At 42.6% G+C, this 21,393-nt stretch overlaps 1 protein-coding gene across 4 annotated transcripts in view; it reads right to left on the bottom strand.

Moving 5' to 3' along the window:
- Positions 1-21,393, bottom strand: part of LOC110486134 (corticotropin-releasing hormone receptor 1) — a 202,282-nt gene that overhangs the window by 8,776 nt on the left and 172,113 nt on the right. For all 4 annotated transcript variants that reach the window (XM_090196203.1, XM_090196204.1, XM_090196205.1 and 1 more), the window contains 7 exons: positions 17,010-17,130; positions 8,094-8,247; positions 7,915-7,975; positions 5,846-5,918; positions 4,643-4,728; positions 1,388-1,526; positions 1,082-1,123 (listed from right to left, as the gene is read on the bottom strand). In XM_090196203.1, the coding sequence (XP_090052329.1) occupies positions 1,082-1,123; positions 1,388-1,526; positions 4,643-4,728; positions 5,846-5,918; positions 7,915-7,975; positions 8,094-8,247; positions 17,010-17,130 (676 nt within the window). The remainder of the gene's footprint in view (positions 1-1,081; positions 1,124-1,387; positions 1,527-4,642; positions 4,729-5,845; positions 5,919-7,914; positions 7,976-8,093; positions 8,248-17,009; positions 17,131-21,393) is intronic.

The following is a 21,393-nucleotide window of genomic DNA, read 5'->3' as shown; positions in this document are numbered from 1 at the left end:
TTGTGTGTCTGAGGTTAGCACTACTCTGGTTCTCCCTACCTTGTCGTTGATGAAAAAAAAGCAGGAAGAAAAACATTCGGTCCTCTCAGGCTTTGCTTCACAGATCGCTGATCGTTCATGATAACATTTGAACAACCGCTGAACTCCACCATTTGTCCTTTGGATGTATTCCCATGATACCATCGAGAGCAACAAATTAGCAGCTGCCTCGACATTAGTGACCCAACAGGAGACACAGAGGTTGATAGGCTAAGCAAACTGCCAGCACACGTCTATTGAGTGGCCACTTTTGCCCTAAGTAACTGCATCTCAGTGGGAGATATCTGCCATTCTAAGTGGCGTCATGCTAACGTACATTGATCTTTACTCAGCGTTAGTGTGTAGGCCTCATTTCATCCTTCCCGACTATCCATATAATGCTGAGGTAAAATAAATGCATTTATAAACCAAAATACTCGGATGAGTGATCCATGAGACATGACACGGGCAGTCTCCAGTTGAGACAGATTGCTCCAGGGAGAATGGGAGAGCTGAGAAGGAGGTAACTGCAATGTTTACATCAAGCTGTGTAGCAAGGCTACATTCACCGCTCTCCCAAAGGATTTGTCAGGTTTTAGGGCAAACAAACAAACTTTTGTAACTCATGCGAGATTTAGGTTTCTCACCGATTTACTATTTTATGATAAATCCATTTAGGCAAATTGGAAATGGCAGCCTATTCCTAATATACTACTCTACCTTTGACCAGGGCACCATGCAGCCTCTGACATGGGGGGTGTATATATGAGTTGGGCCGAGGTGAAGCTCATTGTGATCCTATTGATGCTGATGTTCAGTGGAGGCAATCTGTATGTCCAAGGTAACCCTGCTGCTAAGGCTTGCATTTTAGATGACACAATACATTTTTAGGGCATTTTTTAGCTCTGCATGAAATGGTGCCAAGTGGACATGTTTCCAATAGTCCTGGGAGGAATGAGAGGGAGGGGGGGATAAGGGGAGGAAGGGATTGGTTAAGAAAAAAGCATTTACGGATACAGTGTGAGCGGTGGGAGATCATGGGACAAAACGTTAATCTGCTTACCTCGCTGTTCAGGAAGCAGTAAAACACTGACACGAAAAAGCCCTGGAGGACAGAGACCGAGGGAAAGATGGCGAGAGGGGGTGAAGACAGAGATAAAGAGATGGAGAGGGGGAGGAGAGAGAAAGAGTGTTGAACATTGACGATAAAGATGAGCAGTGTGAGCAGCACTACATTGTACTACAAATATTTATTTGACACCTTCACACACATTATATGTTTTATATATCGTTATGCGCTTTAGAATGTTGACAGCGTAAAACAAGTTCCCAAACCCTTTATAACACTTTTCATTGGGCCTGGGCATACCTGAAAAGACTCCAGAATGGAGTTGAAGTAGATGAAGACTATTTGGGCGACCTCATCCTCCCCTCCGGGGTTGACAAAAAATAGCATGTAGGTGATGCCCAGGAGAGGCAGCAGCACCAGAGTGGCCTTCACCGCTTTCCTGATGGACACACAGTAACACAAGAGTCACGTTATTAAATAAAGACTTGGCCGCCAACTAGAGTCAATAAGACACAGACACAGTCGTACTAGCAACACAAATAGATGGCTAGAATAGACCTGCCAGACAACTAGTGAGTCAATACTAATTTGATAATGGCTGCCAAGTTTTTGGTTCTCCTGTTCAGTGATTGTATGGTTCATGAGAGCACTCACAATACTGGCGTGTGTAGTTTGGATTTATGGTGTCAACATACCTAGGGTAGTGATAATGTTTGTCAAGTTCCTTCAATACTTTAATTCCACACTGGGTGTGGGATTACATGTTCAAACCGTGGCAAAAGTTCCCAGTTCACATGCATATTGCAATACCTCATAGTCCGCTATAACAGGTAGATGAATAACTCCCAATTTAATTATTCTGTTAACATATGTATGTTCTTAAAATTGCTATGATGAGACATAGATGTGCTGTGTGTTTGTTTTGTGCTTTCTTTGTGCTTTTGTGTGTGTGCGCGTGCCGTGCATGCCATGTGTATGCTGTGTGAACGCCTGTGTGCGTGTGTGTCATCCTCTGTCGCCCCATGGCGCTCTCGCACCTGTGAATGAGTGCATGGCAGCTGTGCCCATCACCTGCATGCAGAAAGACCCCGATGTCAGCTGCTGAAAATGTTACCCAGCGCTGTCAGAGCTAGCATGTCGCCGTACTGCCATCTCATCTATACTGATGCGAATTGGGCACAAAAGGAATGTACAATTTCAATTTCTAACATGGCCTAAAGTAATGTGACACTGACGAATTCTTTCAACTCATCCAACTCCCAGTTGAATAACAGTGGAAGTGCATTGCTGTGGTGCATACCAGCGATACGGCCCACCAAGGGGTTAATGTATGAGGACTAGGTCATGTTCTAGGTCATACTGGCTTCTCATCCATCAGCATATTATTCATCACAAGTGAAGTGCTGACCAGCAGAGTCCAATAGAGGAGCACTAGCAGAGGCTCAATGGCACAAGAGACACAAAATGGCACCCTATTCCCTACATAGTGCACTACTTTTGACCATGGCCGGCCCTGGTTAAAAGTACTGCACTATAAAGATAATAAGGCAGGCTGAAAGCTGGCTGAAGGGTAAGGAAGGCTGAGGCCAAATTGAATTTGCGCAATAAGAAGTGTGATTGACAAATGACTCCATTAAATTACAACAATGAGCGAGGATGTTTGCTTGGCTATTTTCCAGGCAGATGACCCCATGCAGCGTCTGTGACTCTGGTTTCATTATCCAAGGAGTCAGTCAAACCGTCTGATCTTACTGTACCAATAAAAGGTGTGAAAGTTATTATTGCTTATGAATAGTCAGCATGGTGTGTTAGCCAGTTGTGGAAATCTAAGGAGCTGGTATACAGTAGCTGTGAAGGGTGTGATGGTTTCTGATGATGCAGCCACACACACGCACACACACGTGCTCGTGCAGACGCACACACACTTCCACCCCACCTGCCTCCACACAACAATCAATTACTGCAACTCAACCAGACAGGTATCGATTCTTAGGTTTCTTCCAGCGAGGCCATTGATGTTTTTTTTCGGTGTGTATTAATTAACAGCCCATTGATGTTTACTTTAAAGCTGGGGCTGCCCCAGATGACCCTGGCTATACATCCCAATCCCTACTGCCTATAGAAAGTCTACACCCCTTTTCAATTATTTTCCACATTTTGTTGCTTTTACAAAGTGGGATTGAAAATACTGATCAGAAAATACTGTTTAGAAGTTAATAAAAATGTAATAATACAAATATTGTCATTGCATAAGTATTCACCCCCTTTGTTTAGGCAAGCCTAAATAAGTTAATAAGTCAAATTTGGCTTAACAAATAGTATAGTAAGTTATATGGACTAATAGGGGTTGACATGATTTTGTGACTACTCCTTCCTCTGTCCCCATACATACAGCATCTGTAAGGTCCCTCAGTCAAGTATTACATTTCAAGCACATATTCAACTACAAGACCAGGGAGCTTTTCAAAAGCCTCTTAAAGAAGGGCAATGATTGGTAGTTGGGTAACACTAACAAATCAGACATTGAATATATATTTAAGCATTGGTCAAGTTAATAACTATGCTGTGGATGATGTATTAAACCTCCCAGACACATCAAAGACGCAGTCGTGCTTCTGTACTGAGGTGCAGGACAGGAAGGAAACTGCTTAAAGATGTCATCCATGAGGCCATTGGTGATGTTAAAACCGCTACAGAGTTCAATGGCTGTGATGGGAGAAAACTACGACATTGTACAACATAATTACCTAAATGACAGAGTGAAAAGAATATAAAATATAAAAAACATGCATATGTATGCAACAAGGCACAAAAGTCATACAATTTTATTTTTTTTACAAAACAAGGAATACACTTTTGGCCTAAATGCAAGGCCTTACGTTTGCAGAAAATCCAACACAGCACATCACTCAATAACTGGCTCCTTATTTTCAAGCATGGTGGTGGCTACATCATGGTATGGGTATGCTTGACATCGGCAAAGACTGAGATGGAGCTAAGCAAAATATCCTAGAGGAACACCTGCTTCAGTGTGCTTTACACCAGACACTGGGAGAGGAATTCACCTTTCAGCAGGACAGTAACCTACAATTCAAAGCCACATCTACACTAGAGTTGCTTACCAGGAAGAGAGTGAATGTTCCTGAGTGGGAAAGTTACAGTTTTGACTTAAATCTGCGCCAAGACTTTAAAATGGCTGCCTAGCCATGATCCCCAACAACTTGACAGCGTTTTACGAATTTTGAAAATAATAATGGTTAACTATTGTACAGTACAGGTGTGCAAAGCTCTTATGAGACTTACCCAAGAAGACTCAAAGCTGTAATCGCTGCCAAAGGTGTTTCTAGCATGTATTGACTCGGGGGGGGGGATACTTATCTCATCAAGGTATATTAGTGTTTTATTGTTATAAAATAAAAAACGTATTCCCCTTTAACATGTAGATGGTCTAGATAGTTGACAATAAAATAACAATTAAATGCATGTTAACCCCACTTTGGCCTGTTCAAAAGTAGTGCACTGTAAAGGGAGTTTGCGGCCCTGGTTCTGGCTCACCTGTACTGTATTGTCTCTGAGGTGGTGGAGGCTCTCAGCTTGGTCATGAGGATTCTCACAATGTTGAAGAGGAATATGAAGTTGATCTGGAAACAGAGAGAAAATAAGAATTTAGAATTGGTCAGTATTTAAATTGGTCAGTTATGAGAGAGAAACATTTAATAAAACAATATTTGTCTGCGCTGGAAATAACTGTAGTGGGCTTTAAGTGATGCAAGGAGACCGGTGCCAAATAAAATCAATACTTATTTTTATTTTTTACTGAGTGGTATAGATTATAAATCTGTTAAATCTGCATGGGAAAGACAAACACTTGGGGAAAGCTGTCATCAAGGCAACGGGTGGCTACTGTGAAGAATCTCCAATCTCAAATACATTTCAATTTGTTTAACACTTTTGTGGTTACTACATGATTCCGTATGTGTTATTTCATAGACTTGATGTCTTCACTATTATTCTACAATGTAGAAAATAGTCAAAGAAAAACCCTGGAATGAGTAGGTGTCTCAACTTTTGACCGTGCTACTTTTGCAATGAGCGCTGCATCTCAAACAGAATTCTCCAACATAATTCTGAGCAAACTAATAAATATCAAATGAAAACCATCTGCCAAACAACGAGTAACGGTCTTAGGATGATTGACTGTGGTTTTAAGGGAAAATCAATCATATACATTTTTTTATATTAAAATATAGCCTGCTAGTTGTACGATATTTTAAATCGTGCTCCAACGCTGTGTGAGTATCTGATGAGTTATGTAGGGAAAAGGCATGAGATAATAGCTCACATATTTAAACTTGCTTAAGGGGGGGATATGTGTTAAGATAGTTAAGCTGAGCTAAAACAGTTACAGTTTAGCATTCTGCAAATCATATACTATTCATATATATTCCTCATTCCTCATTCATTCCAAATGACCCAGTCAGTTCTGCGTATGTGTAGTAGGTGTCATGTCATTCAAATAGCTTCACATGATGGTATTACTACATGTGCGTGAGGGTGTACGTTGGAAGGCTGCGGTATAAAGTTCACACACCATCGACCTTTCTACTGTTTGTTTTGAAGCAATTACTTGACCTCGAAACACAATTTTTTTCTTGAGTGAACAGTAATGTTGTTTTGGCAGTTTTCAACGACAAGGCTAGAACACTATGTCTATACAAGGAGGAGAAATGTGAAAAGGATTGTGTAACACTGTCTTACCAGCAACACCAGGATCATTGGGCCCTGGTAGATGTAATCTGTGTACACTCCTGCCTTCTTCCCAAACCAGCACCTGCAATTTAGAACACAGAGAATTGAGCCAATCATACTGGACGATGTCAGAAGGTCAACCAATCACATTTTTTCAATGACAAAGCAGACTGCGGGACCTTTGCCAACATTTCTTTATTGTTGACAAAAACGAGGATGGGTTACGGCCAATCACGTTAATTGATATCAGAGGTTGGTTGAGAGGGCATAGCCTATCAAAGCCAGTACTGTCAGAGAACAATAGAGGCCTTTGTAAAGCACATCACTCCTCTCCAGCAACAGAAATCACCTAAAACAAAGAATGTTGCTGTAAAAACAAAGGGAGGAAAAAAGGAAAAGTAGACACACTCCAAGGGGATGAGAAGCTCCAGATTCACTCATTCTACAGACTCAATTCAGTGGAGTGAATTATTAATTTGTTCTGTCTTCACCTTGTTGAGAGAGAGAGAGAGAGAGAGAGAGAGAGAGAGAGAGAGAGAGAGAGAGAGAGAGAGAGAGAGAGAGAGAGAGAGAGAGAGAGAGAGAGAGAGAGAGAGAGAGAGAGAGAGAGAGAGAGAGAGAGAGAGAGAGAGAGAGAGAGAGAGAGAGAGAGAGAGAGAGCGAGCTGTGTCTGGATAGAGGCTTGTTTTCGTCCCGCTGAGCATTATGAAAAACAAACTAACAGGATTCGGAGGGTGGGTATCACGGCAACCCGTGTGTAAGCGAGATGTGATGAAGAGGAAACTGTCAGATTCCTGTTGAGGCGATAATGAAATATACCCCCGGACAGAACACTAGCCTGTCGCAGGGCCTTACCCATAGAAGCGGGAAGTAGGGTAGGGGTGCTGCGATTTTTTTATTTGACGGGGGTGAGGGACACGTTTTTACCCAGGCTGCAGACTGTTAGACTGGCTATATTGGTCCGCTAATACAGGACTATTAAAGGCCCAGTGCACTATTTTTCAGACTTATCAGGGGGTGCTGCAGCACCCTCAGCACCCCTACTTCCCATGGCTACGGCCGTTAAATCTCCTTAATGCTGAGTGCAAAACAGAGACGCATCAAGTCCCATCTTTAAACTCTTTGGTATGATTTTGCTGATGATCAAACTCCCAACCTTCCAATCTAAGGGTGGACACTAACCACAATGCCACTGAGTTATGATGAAGTGTCTTGCTATAAAAGAAGCATTTAAATCAGAGTTATATCTTTAACTGCAGGTACGTATCTTTTGAGCAAATTATTTATCTTATCTGATGTGTCATCATGGGATCTTCACACACTAATGCTCTAATGACAGTAGTTCTCATCATAAAACACATCTATAGTACATTTCTAAGGTCTCATCAATGGATCATTACTACAGTAATGGTATAACCGACACATTCATCTATTATTTATTGGGCACACTAGGTCACTCTCAGATTAGCATTCCTATTGGTAATGGGTATGGATTCACATTGGTCAATGGATCCCATATTCTGTAGCAGGATAGTGTTTTTCATCATGAATCTTGTTCTGGAGGCAACTCTGCAGAGTGGTCACTAGCTGGCACAGCCACAAATTCCCAAAATTTGATTTTAAACCTAACCTTAATCCTAACCTTAACCACACTGCTAGCCCGAATGCCTAACCCTAACCTAAAATTAAAACCAAAAAGGCAATTGTTTTCATAAACTTTTACAATACAGCCAATTTTGACTTTGCAGCTGGCCTATCTGAGGGGAAATTGCAATGTTCTGCCACCTAGACAAGACTCATGACAATAAATGTCAACCTGCTATTCTGTATGCAGAGCAATTACAGGTTACAGGTTCACCAAGACTCCCTTAAAATGAGGATGAATTGATTGTTTAATGCAGAAAGTTAAGGAGATGATTGGGTGACATCCATCTCTCATCCACTACAATTATCACTCTGATGGATCTGAGGGGAGCTAGACACGGACAAGATTGTTGCCTGATTCCAAAGACAAATGGATTGCACAGGGGCATAAATAGAGATGGAGAGAATGAGAAAGAAACAATTTTTTTCCTTACTTTTCGTTGTCGTAGTAAAGCTTGCCAATGGCCCATGCAATGATGATTGGAAGAGGGATGCCTGTAAAACATCACACATGGTCTCTGTTACAGTTGACTTCCATCCTTTGTGATCAGTCAAATGAATAAATCAATGCACATCCGTCTTTCCTTAGATCAACTAAGTGTAGGCTACTCACACCACCCGATGCAGATGAACATCCACTTGCGTAGCTTGTCGGTGGAGTAGGTAAGCACGATGGCTGTATGCAGGTAGCAACCCTCCCCAAACATCCAGAAGAAGTTTGTCACGTGGAAATAGTTATAGGCTGCCGTGACCAGCCGGCACCACAACTTTTATAGAGAGGAAGGAAAGAATAACAAAAAATGATTAAGGATAGTAAAAATATAAAAGTGAGAGTAAAGGCACCACTGGTTCCCTTTCCTGACTCCTTAGGGGGTTATTGCTTATTGGAAAAACGATCTGGCCTGCGTCTGAAATGGTGCCCTGTAGGCCCTTGTCAAAAGTAGTGCACTAAATAGGGAATAGGGTTCCATTCCGGATGCAGCCCTGGTTCTTTATGGACACATTGATTTAAGCTTGAATAGTCTTTGAAAATGGTGAAGAACATCTCCTACTACATTCCCATTAAAGTGAGCTAAGAAAATGATGGTTAATATAGCTATTATCTGATCAATATTGTAGGGCAAAATATTGTGGTTGTGCAACATTGCGATGTTGACCCATGGTTCATTTTCATAAAATATGAACCTACAGCATTAATTATTCAAATTGACACAAACAAGAAATTATGTCTGATAATACATTTGGTGAAAGTAATGAGCATTACAAACCAAAAACATGGAGATAAGACAGATATTGTGCACTTCTCGCCAGCTGTTACTTCCTTCCCAAGGTTGCGCTACTCCCACCGGCAGATAGAAAAAAGTAACGTTGTGGTATTTCTATTCTTGGTCTATTTAATTTAAACTAATTTACTACAGAAATGAAATTACAGTTACTAACGGTAGAGGAACCGTTTGTTTGTCATAAAATATGGTATCTCTAGCTCTATCGATCTCTGAGTAATTAGGAAAAATATGAAAAGTGTTAGTTTTGTCCCTGTTCTCCCCGACGTCAATTCAACGTCGGTTCAATGGAATTTCATTTGAAATGACATGGAAACAACATTTCAACCAGTGTGTGCCCAGTTAGTAGTCTCTCTAAAAAAACACTCAACCTGCGAGTGAAACTCCACCGTGCGACCCTTATTTAACATATGCAGCTTGTTTGAGCGTCTCTATCGTGCACTGAGTAGTGACAAAAGGACTCTCTGAATGTTTTCAATTTGGAACTGGTTCTTAGGCAGATGTTTGGCAAACAAAGGTCGCCGCAGCAGTTTAAGAAACGCAGATTTGACCCCCTGCATTACTTGTTAAACTGCATCATAGCTCTCACTTCCCATGGCCTACGGCAGTCTGAATCATCCTACACTGTAGGATCCTACACTATACCTCTCAACAAATCCAAAGTCAATGTAGATGTGCTATCTTAATTGAATCACTCTGTTGCGCAGCAGAAAATGCGAATTGTAGTGTATTTGAGGATTAAAAATGGTTCTAAAGTTAGCAATTTCCACTTTGAAATGTAAAACTATTTGTCCTAAAGAAACAGTAATCAACATCTACAAAAACGTTCATGAATTAAAATCCACCTAACAATTCACATTCTCTGCGGGATTATTTTCATGCTGTGAGAAACTAGTCAATTTAAGATAGTACACATCTGTATGCCACTTTTAACACTTCAATCCCTATCTTCTTTGACAAATAATGAGACCAGATCATTGAGAGTCACTTGGGAGCTCCTTTGGATTGAGAGAGTCAGAGAATGGCACTTGGGGGAGTCTGGACTAGGTGTCTACAGCTGGGAGATGAGACAGGAGATCTGTCCATCTTTAATCTCTCTCTTGTTATGGTGAGTGAATGAGGACCCAAAAGCGAACTAACTTAAACAGAGCTTCTTTAATAACAAAACATAGGTAGGCTCAGATAGACCGGCAGATTCCGACAGGACAGGACAAGGTTACAGCAAACATGACGATAGTCTGGCTCAGGCATGAAACACAAACAAACAAGAATCCGACAAGGACAGGAGCAGAAACAGAGGGAGATATAGGGACCTAATCAGAGGGAAAAAGGGAACAGGTGGGGAACGGGGTGAATGGGTAGTTAGGAGGAGACAGGGAACAGCTGGGGGAAAGAAGGGGAGAAAAGGTAACCTGACACGACCAGCAGAGGGAGACAGGGTGAAGGGAAAGGACAGAGACAAGACAACATGACAGTACCCCCCCACTCACCGAGCGCCTCCTGGCGCACTCGAGGAGGAAACCTGGCGGCAACGGAGGAAATCCTCGATCAGCGCACGGTCCAGCACGTCCCGAGAGGGAACCCAACTCCTCTCCTCAGGACCGTACCCCTCCCAATCGACAAGGTACTGGTGACCACGGCCCCGAGGACGCATGTCCAAAATCCTGCGGACCCTGTAGATGGGTGCGCCCTCGACAAGGATGGGGGGGGGGGGGGGAAGACGAGCGGGGGCGCGAAGAACGGGCTTAATGCAGGAGACGTGGAAGACCGGGTGGACGCGACGAAGGTATCGCGGAAGAAGAAGTCGAACTGCGACAGGATTAATGACCCGAGAAATACGGAACGGACCAATGAACCGCGGGGTCAACTTGCGAGAAGCCGTCTTAAGGGGAAGGTTCTGAGTGGAGAGCCAAACTCTCTGACCGCGACAATATCTAGGACTCTTAGTTCTACGCTTATTAGCAGCCCTCACAGTCTGCGTCCTATAACGGCAAAGTGCAGACCTGACCCTCTTCCAGGTGCGCTCGCAACGTTGGACAAAAGCCTGAGCGGAGGGGACGCTGGACTCGGCGAACTGAGATGAGAACAGCGGAGGCTGGTACCCGAGGCTACTCTGAAAAGGAGATAGCCCGGTCGCAGACGAAGAAAGCGAGTTGTGGGCGTATTCTGCCCAGGGGAGCTGTTCTGACCAAGACGCAGGGTTGCGAAAAGAAAGACTGCGTAAGATGCGACCAATAGTCTGATTGGCCCGTTCTGCTTGACCGTTAGACTGGGGGTGAAAGCCGGAAGAGAGACTGACGGAAGCCCCAATCAAACGGCAAAACTCCCTCCAAAATTGAGACGTGAATTGCGGACCGCTGTCCGAAACGACGTCTGACGGAAGGCCATGAATTCTGAAAACATTCTCGATGATGATTTGTGCCGTCTCTTTAGCAGAAGGAAGCTTAGCAAGGGGAATGAAATGGGCCGCCTTAGAGAACCTATCGACAACCGTAAGAATAACAGTCTTCCCCGCTGACGAAGGCAGTCCGGTGACAAAATCTAAGGCGATGTGAGACCACGGTCGAGAGGGAATAGGAAGCGGCCTGTGGATCGAGGCGGAGATGGTGAACCTGTTCTGTGAGGTTGGAGACTTGGGTGGCCAGGGTCTCAACGGCATGTCGAGCAGCAGACACTTCCTGCTCGTGTCTGCCTAGCATCGCTCCCTGGATCCAGACGGCTGAGTGGAGAGGATCCGAAGTCGCTGGGTCCATTCTTGGTCGGATTCTTCTGTTATGGTGAGTGAATGAGGACCCAAAAGCGAACTAACTTAAACAGAGCTTCTTTAATAACAAAACATAGGTAGGCTCAGATAGACCGGCAGATTCCGACAGGACAGGACAAGGTTACAGCAAACATGACGATAGTCTGGCTCAGGCATGAAACACAAACAAACAAGAATCCGACAAGGACAGGAGCAGAAACAGAGGGAGATATAGGGACCTAATCAGAGGGAAAAAGGGAACAGGTGGGGAACGGGGTGAATGGGTAGTTAGGAGGAGACAGGGAACAGCTGGGGGAAAGAAGGGGAGAAAAGGTAACCTGACACGACCAGCAGAGGGAGACAGGGTGAAGGGAAAGGACAGAGACAAGACAACATGACATCTCTGAAGACGGATGAGAGACAACTCATTGGGAGATGATGTCAGTTCGGAAGGAAGGGGAAGATGCTCCCATTTGGCGTTTGTTCAAAAGTAGCAAAGTCCATCTCTGAAGGCCTGTGATGAATGTGTTGTCTAAGTGTTCAACTATAGTAGTTTCATGAAATTCCCTAACAAATGTAAGACTAGAGGCTTAGACGAGAACTCTTAATTGTCATGCAGGTCGGGAGTGGTCTTGGGTCACAATCAAAATAAGTTTTTCCAAATCAGGTGTTACTTATTTACCTGCTTTTCACGACAATAAGAACAAATATTTGAATTTAGCATTTGTTCATATGGTACCTAGTGAAAATAATATAGTAAGGAGTTTGAAAAATCTTGACTCGCATTTTATCTTGCCTCCCCACTTACTTCAAGGACATACCGAAAGACTCCCTGACCCGGTACTACCCATCAAATCATCACACAGAAAATGGGACTCTACAGCCAGCAATCTCAGTGTATTTGGGCTAAGATCCCAATTCCCTCCACTCTACCCCTTGTGTAGTCTAAAGGCATTTCAGGGCAGCTGTCAAATCAGGATTGCAGTTCATTCAATTTTTTCATTTTTAATCGGTGAGAGACTCAGTGTGATTAGTGAAGTGGGGCCGTGGTCGAGTGTAGTAGCGTGATTTCGTTACCGTCCTATTTTCGAAGGGTGAACCCAGTGTACCAAGGACAAGAAACAACACAAAAATCACAGCTTTCATAAGTGAAAAATAACTCTCCTTAGGTTTGAGAGTTGCTTTTGACCTAGACAACTCCCCTTTTGAAAATAGGACGAGAATCTTCTTTCGAGACCCACATGTGTCTGACAACAGCTGATAAACAGGTGAGGGCATGAGCTGTACCAAAAGGATTGAATGGCGGGAATCAACGCAGTTGTACATTAGCTGACGTGATCTCAGTAGGATAGGCCTAGTATGCTGATATTAGATTTTACAGCAACAGTACGTTGTAAATGGTATGTAGTACGATTACTACACAGTATGCAGTTACAGTCCCACAAAATAGTATTGTTGCATGCAGAACTGCTTTAACTCAGTGACATTTGTGGGTTTTCAAGTATGAACTGCTCAATTAAAGTCCTGCCACATCTCAATTGGGATTAGGTCTGGACTTTGACTAAGCCATTCCAAAACGTCCAATTTGTTGCTTTTTAACCATTTCCATGACTTGATTGTGTGTTTTGGATCATTGTCTTGCTGCAGACATAATGGGACCCATCATGTCCAAATGTTGACTCAAGTTTGCCAAAAAGCACCTGAATGATCATCAAAAATGTATTATGGACAGATTAGTCAAAGGTATAACTTTTTGGACGAGATGGGTCCCATTATGCCTGGCAAAAACCAAACACTGCATTCCACAGTAAGAACCTTATACCAACGGTCAAGCATGGACGTGATAGTGTGATGGTTTGGGGATGCTTTGCTGCCTCGGGACCTGGATGACTTGCCTTAAAGGAACTATGAATTTTGCTCTGTATCAGAGAGTTCTACAGGATAATGTCAGGCCATCCGCCTGTGAGCTGAAGCTGAAGCGCAGCTGGGTCATGCAGCAAGACAATGATCCTAAACACACAATCAAGTCATGGAAATGGTTAAAAAGCAACAAATTGGACGTTTTGGAATCGTGAAATTCTGCAGCAGGGTCTGGGAGACTAGTCAGGATCGAGGGAAAGATGTACAGATGTGCAAAGTACAGAGAGATCCTTGATGAAAACCTGCTCCAGGGCGCTCAGGACATCAGGACAACGACCCTTATCACACAGCCAAGACAACACAGGAGTGGCTTCAGGACAAGTCTCTGAATGTCCTTGTGAGTTGCCCAGCCAGAGCCCGGACTTGATACCAGATCAAAAATCTCTGGAGAGACCTGAAAATAGCTGTGCAGCGATGCTCCCCACCCAACCTGGCAGAGCTTGAGAGTATCTGCAGAGAAGAATGGGAGAAACTCCCCAAATACAGGTGTGCCAAGCATTGTAGTGTCATACCCAAGAAGACTCGAGGCTGTAATCGCTGCCAAAGGTGCTTCAACATAGTACTGAGTAAAGGGTTTGAATACTTATGTAAGTGTGATATTTCAGTTCTACATTTTTTATACATTTGCAAAAATGTATAAAAACTAGTTTTTGCATTGTCATTTTGGGTTATTGTGTGTAGATCGATGAGGGAAAAACGATTTCATTAATTTTAGAATAAGACTGTAACGTAACAAAATGTGGAAAAAGTTTCTAACATTTCATACATTTTGGATTTTCCAAATGTTCATGTCAATGGAATGTGGTCTAAGAAAAAACACAAGAAAGAAACCTAATCAGTAAGTCATTGATCTTTAATTAACTCCACCCAAAACCTCCCAAAAGCAATCAATATATTATTTATGAACTGACAACCGTTGACTTGTGCTGTTGCTTTTAACACATTACATATTAGCCCTGACTTATGTACTGTGTTCTGTGTGACTGTGTTCCTCTGCAGGTCACTTGCTCCACGACCTAGCACAAATAATTAATTAAACGAGCCGGCAAGCCTTCGTCTTTCAACTGACAAGCAGAACTTCTCAAGGCAAATAGCTGACGGCAGCCATCTTGTTTCTTCTCAGAATAGAATAAGAATAGAGATGGAGGAGGAGGGCTGACTGACTGGATCACTGTTTTTATTTTTTACCTTTCCCCCCCTTTTCTTCCCAATATCATGATATCTAATTGGTAGTTACAGTCTTGTCCCATCGCTGCAACTCCAGTACGGACTCAGAAGGACTTGCTAGAGCTCGATGGGACAAGGGACATCCCAGCCGGCCAAACCTCCCCTAACCTGGACGACACTGGGACAATTGTGCACTGCCTCATGGGTCTCCCGGTCGCGGCCGGAATCGAGCCGTGATCTGTAGTGACGTCTGTAGCACTGCAGTGCCTTAGACCGCTGCTCCACTCAGCAAGCCCCTGGGTCGCTTTGAGCGCGCTCAGCTTGCACAAGCAATAACATCAAGGCAGGCGAGCTGAGGGGCAATTAACAGTGAACCAGGATTAGTTGTGTGTGTGTGTGTGTGTGTGTGTGTGTGGTGCATTTTCCTGGCATGGTTTAGGTCCACTCATCCCCTTAGAGGGTTAGGTAAACATCAATAAATACACAGCCAGCAGCCCTTCCGTATGATCACCTTCAACCTTATGGTGAAGCACTTCTATCCTGATGGGAGTGGTTTCTTACAGGGTGACAATGCCCCCATCCACAGAGCACAAGTGGTCACTGAATGGTTGTTTAGCATATGCCTTGGCCATTTCAGTCACCCGATTTGAACACTTGCCAAGGCACATTGAAGCTGTTTTAACGACTTTTGATGGCGCTCTATTAAGACACTTTATGATGGTGTTTCCTTTATATTGGCAGTTACCTGTATGTACAGTGGGGCAAAAAGGTATTTTAGTCAGCCACCAATTGTGCAAGTTCTCCCACTTAAAAAGATGAGAGGCCTGTAATTTTCATCATAGGTACATGTCAACTATGACAGACAAAATGATTAAAAAAAATCCAGAAAATCACATTGTATGATTTTTTATTAATTTATTTGCAAATTATGGTGGAAAATAAGTATTTGGTCAATAACAAAAGTTTATCTCAATACTTTGTTAAATACCCTTTGTTGGCAATGACAGAGGTCAAACGTTTTCTGTAAGTCTTCACAAGGTTTTCACACACTGTTGCTGGTATTTTGGCCCATTCCTCCATGCAGATCTCCTCTAGAGCAGTGATGTTTTGGGGCTGTTGCTGGGCACACGGACTTTCAACTCCCTCCAAAGATTTTCTATGGGGTTGAGATCTGGAGACTGGCTAGGCCACTCCAGGACCTTGGAATGCTTCTTACGAAGCCACTCCTTCGTTGCCCGGGCGGTGTGTTTGGGATCATTGTCATGCTGAAAGACCCAGCCACGTTTCATCTTCAATGCCCTTGCTGATGGAAGGAGGTTTTCACTCAAAATCTCATGATACATGGCCCCATTCATTCTTTCCTTTACACGGATCAGTCGTCCTGGTCCCTTTGCAGAAAAACAGCCCCAAAGCATGATGTTTCCACCCCCATGCTTCACAGTAGGTATGGTGTTCTTTGGATGCAACTCAGCATTCTTTGTCCTCCAAACACAACGAGTTGAGTTTTTACCAAAAAGTTATATTTTGGTTTCATCTGACCATATGACATTCTCCCAATCTTCTTCTGGATCATCCAAATGCTCTCTAGCAAACTTCAGACAGGCCTGGACATGTACTGGCTTAAGCAGGGGGACACGTCTGGCACTGCAGGATTTGAGTCCCTGGCGGCGTAGTGTGTTACTGATGGTAGTCTTTGTTACTTTGGTCCCAGCTCTCTGCAGGTCATTCACGAGGTCCCCCCGTGTGGTTCTGGGATTTTTGCTCACCGTTCTTGTGATGATTTTCACCACGAGGTGAGATCTTGCGTGGAGCCCCAGATCGAGGGAGATTATCAGTGGTCTTGTATGTCTTCCATTTCCTAATAATTGCTCCCACAGTTGATTTATTCAAACCAAGCTGCTTACCTATTGCAGATTCAGTCTTCCCAACCTGGTACAGGTCTACAATTTTGTTTCTGGTGTCCATTGACAGCTCTTTGGGCTTGTCCATAGTGGAGTTTGGAGTGTGACTGTTTGAGGTTGTGGACAGGTGTCTTTTATACTGATAACAAGTTCAAACAGGTGCCATTAATACAGGTAACGAGTGGAGGACAGAGGAGCCTCTTAAAGAAGAAGTTACAGGTCTGTGAGAGCCAGAAATCTTGCTTGTTTGTAGGTGACCAAAAACTTATTTTCCCCCATAATTTGCAAATAAATAAATAAAAAATTCTACAATGTGATTTTCTGGATTTTTCCCCTAATTTTGTCTGTCATAGTTGAAGTGTACCTATGATGAAAATTACAGGCCTCTCTCATCTTTTTAAGTGGGAGAACTTGCACAATTGGTGGCTGACTAAATACTTTTTTGCCCCACTGTATATGTTTATTGTATATAAAGCGGCCTGAAATGGATGTACAGTTAACTTCCCTGTACTCACCACATTGCTCTCGTGCACCTTAGGGTTCATGGTGAGCTGTACAACGAACCAAGTGGCGTTCCTCAGGATGAAAGCTGTGATCAGGTTCCAGTGGATGATGTTCCTCAAGCAGCGGATACTCCTGGTGGAAGAGAGGAGAAAAGAGGAAAGGGTAAGCACTGGTACCTATTAATTATACTGTACAGTGCAACGCATCACATTGTGAATCTTTTGCAAAAAGATATGTATCACTGTTCTTGACGCCTAAGTCAATACGTTGCACTGTAATACTCCTGGTGGTAGAGGAGAGAACAGTGGCCAGGTTAAGGGCTGGTGGTATGTAGTATAATTATTGCAGTGTTTGCAGTGAGTGCAGTTTTTCCTACTTCAGTATAATTATGACCTTTGAACCTAGTGCAAAAACATTTTTTCTTACTACAACATTTTGAGGCGAGCACGACATTTCCTCATGCTATGCAGTATAATTTTGTTAATACATATGATGGAATGATGAATAATAGGACCATGATAAAAAGAGAGAAAGTTAAGAGATGTTGGGGAAGTTTGTGTGTGTGAGTGTTTTTGGATGAGTGTTTGGCATTATTAGTACAGCATGTGTATGTCTGTGAGCGTGTGTGTGTGGGACTATGGCCGTGTGTGGCTTTGTGTGTGTACCACAATTTACATATTCCCTACAGTAAGTCTGAAGAGCTAGACAAGACCCCCTCCCTCCAGCAGGTGGTGTATCACTTTCTCTGTTCTGTTCTAACCACTTCATCCCACCTCCAGTGGCAAAGCAAACCACATCACAATAATCTCCCTTTACCCTCTAACGGTACAGTTGGGCAGGCAGATCAATCTTTTCCACAGGCCTCAGTATGACTAGCAGCCCAGCAGTTTCTTCAACCCACAGGAATGACTGATCGAATTGGACCAGCTAATGCATGGTTTATTAGATCAGTCAAGGTTGTAATTCACACAATTGGTGTACAAACTTGGAGGTAATAAGACACTAGCAAAGGAAAGCATCCAAGACCAGCAGGGCCCTGATTCACAAAACCTTCTTAAGAATACATTTCTTTGTAAGCGCCATTTTTTTCCTTAAGCTTATACTTAAACTACGAAAAGTTGCTATTCCTCAGTAAAGTTATTTGAAATGTTCTTAAAACCTGTTTGGGCTAGGGGGCAGCATTTTCACGTTCAGATGAAAAGCGTGCCCAGAGTAAACTGCCTGCTACTCAGGCCCAGATGCTAATATATGCATATTACTACTAGTATGGATAGAAAACACTCTGAAGTTTCTAAAACTGTTTGAATTATGTCTGTGAGTATAACAGAACTGAGAAAACCTGAGAAAAATCCAACCAGGAAGTGAAATCTGAGGTTTGTAGTTTTTCAACTCATTGCCTATCGAATACACAGCGTTTATGGGGTCATATTGCACTTCCTAACGCTTCCACTAGATGTCAACAGTCTGTAGAACCTTGTTTGATGTTTCTACTGTGAAGTGTTGGCGGATGAGAGGGGATTGAGTAAGGTCTCTCCCAGAGTGGCATGAGCTGGTCACGCGCGCTCACATGAGCGGTAGCTTGCGTTCCATTGCAATTCTAAAGAGGAGGACTAAAAAAAGGAAAGGAATTGTCCGGTTGGAACATTATTGAAGATTTAAAAACATCCTAAAGATAGATTCTATACATCGTTTGACATGTTTCTACGGACTGTAAACTGAACTCTTTGACTTTTTGTCTGCACCTAGTGATCACGCCTCATGGATGTTGATTACTGGGCTACATGCGCAAACAAAAAGGAGGCATTTGGACATAAATGATGGACTTTATCAAACAAATCAAACATTTTATTGTGGAACTGGGATTCCTTGGAGTGCATTCTGATGAAGATCATCAAAGGAAAGTGAATATTTATAATGCTATTTCTGACTTCTGTTGACTCCACAACATGGCGGATATCTGTTTGGCTTGTTTTGTTATCTGAGCACTGTACTCAGATTATTACATGGTGTCCTTTTTCCAAAAAATGTTTTCTAGAAATCTGACACAGCGGTTGCATTAGGGAGAGAAGTATATCTATAATTCTGTACATAATACTTGTATCTCTAATTAAAGTTTATTATGAGTATTTCTGTAAATTGATGTGGCTCTCTGAAAATTCTCCGGATGTTTTTGAGGCACAACATTACTGACCATAAAGCGGCAATGTAAACTGAGATTTTTGGACATAAATATGAACTTTATCGAACAAAACATACATGTATTGTGTAACATGAAGTCCTATGAGTGTCATCTGGTGAAGATCAAAGGTTAGTGATTAATTTTATCTCTATTTCTGCTTGTTGTGACTACTCTCTTTGGCTGGAAAATGGCTGTATGTGTTTTTGTGACTAGGCTCTGCCCTAACATAATCATATGGTGTGCTTTCACTGTAAAGCATTTTTGAAATCGGACACTGTGGGTAGATTAACAAGAAGTCAAGCTTTAATTGGGTGTATTGCACGTGTGAATGTTCCGCTAGCGGAACCCCTAGCCCTAACCAGTTTGTAGCTTCTTCCTATGTTTCTTCCTATTAAAAAAGTTATGAAGAAATTAGATTATTGGATTTTGTCTTGGAAATGTACTTAATTCCAAGATAACTAAACACTTGTCTTAAACCCAATGCAGTGAGAGAATAAGCTAACAAAAGCAGTTGTTTAAACCCCCTAGAGTCAATTGTCAGCACCCCGCGGAAATATATTTAGAATAATAAAGAAATCCCCATAAAAATTTATCAGTTTAACTACAGATATCTGTGGAAGGTGACAGGGCTATTTATTTTAATTTAACTAGGCAAGTCAGTCTGCTTGTCTTCAGCAAACTGTTTGCAGGCTTTCTTGTGCATCATCTTTAGAAGAGGCTTCCTTCTGGGACGACAGCCATGCAGACCAATTTGATGCAGTGTACGGCGTATGGTCTGAGCACTGACAGGCTGACCCCCCACCCCTTCAACCTCTGCAGCAATGCTGGCAGCACTCATACGTCTATTTCCCAAAGACAAACTCTGGATATGACGCTGAGCACGTGCACTCAACTTCTTTGATCGACCATGGCGAGGCCTGTTCTGAGTGGAACCGCTGTATGGTCTTGGCCACCGTGCTGCAGTTCAGTTTCAGGGTCTTGGCAATCTTCTTATAGCCCAGGCCATCTTTATGTAGAGCAACAATTATTTTTTTCAGATCCTCAGAGAGTTCTTTGCCATAAGGTGCCATGTTGAACTTCCAGTGACCAGTCAGTATGAGGGTGTGTGAGAGCGATGACACCAAATTTAACACATCTGCTCCCCATTCACACCTGAGACCTTGTAACACTAACGAGTCACATGACACCGGGGAGGGAAAATGGCTAATTGGGCCCAATTTGGACATGTTCACTTAGGGGTGTACTCACTTTTGTTGCCAGCGGTTTAGACATTAATGGCAGTGTGTTGAGTTATTTTGAGGGGACAGCAAATTTACACTGTTATACAAGCTTGGCGGAAGGCACAGGTACACTCACTACTTTATATTGTAGCAAAGTGTAATTTCTTCAGTGTTGTCACGTGAAAAGATAACCTCAAATATTTACAAAAATGTGAGGGGTGTACTCACTTTTGTGACATACTATATATATATATATATATATATATATATATATATATATATATATATATATATATATATATATATATATATATATATATATATATATATATATATATTTTTTTTTTTTACCTACATACATCCATATACATACACAAACATTCATACCCCAAAATAATAATCTACACTAACTTAAATATACACATAATAATAATAAAGTACAAATAATAATTTTATGTACACACACTGACACAAGCACCACAGAAGGCTGGTGGGAATCTAATTGGGAGAGCGGCCCATGGCTATGACAGAAGCAGAACGGCACAAAACACCAACTTGCTAACCAGGTGTCTTCGTCTGGCCCGCCCCAACCATCACCCCAAGTCCCCTGCAGGCAATAAATACATGGTATGGTAACAAGAATAATGTAAGAATTGAGAAATAAATAACGCAACTAAACAAAAATGGGGGAATATAAGTATATCCATCCGAAAGTGTCAATGATCAAACCTGGAAGGCCACTCAAACAGGTATCTCTCTGAACTCCAACGAGAGATCAGTCGTCCAGCTGGAATGACAGTGAAATGAACGTTAAAGAAGAGCTCTGACTGCCCTCCATTGGTCGGCTCAGCATCTTACATGTTCGGTAGCGACAATAAACTTTCAGTCGGCAACCCTTGCAGAGACAGTTTCATACGTTTTCAGCCGTTATGGAATAGTATGGATTCGAGTCCATGAGCAGACCCTAACACACAATGACAAGGCGCTCTAACCCGT

This window comes from Oncorhynchus mykiss, chromosome 13, assembly GCF_057628025.1.
Source record: "Oncorhynchus mykiss isolate SJ-2025 chromosome 13, ASM5762802v1, whole genome shotgun sequence".
Classification (NCBI taxonomy): domain Eukaryota; kingdom Metazoa; phylum Chordata; class Actinopteri; order Salmoniformes; family Salmonidae; genus Oncorhynchus; species Oncorhynchus mykiss.
Note: the sequence above shows the minus strand (reverse complement) of the source record. Positions and strands in the feature narration are given on the sequence as shown.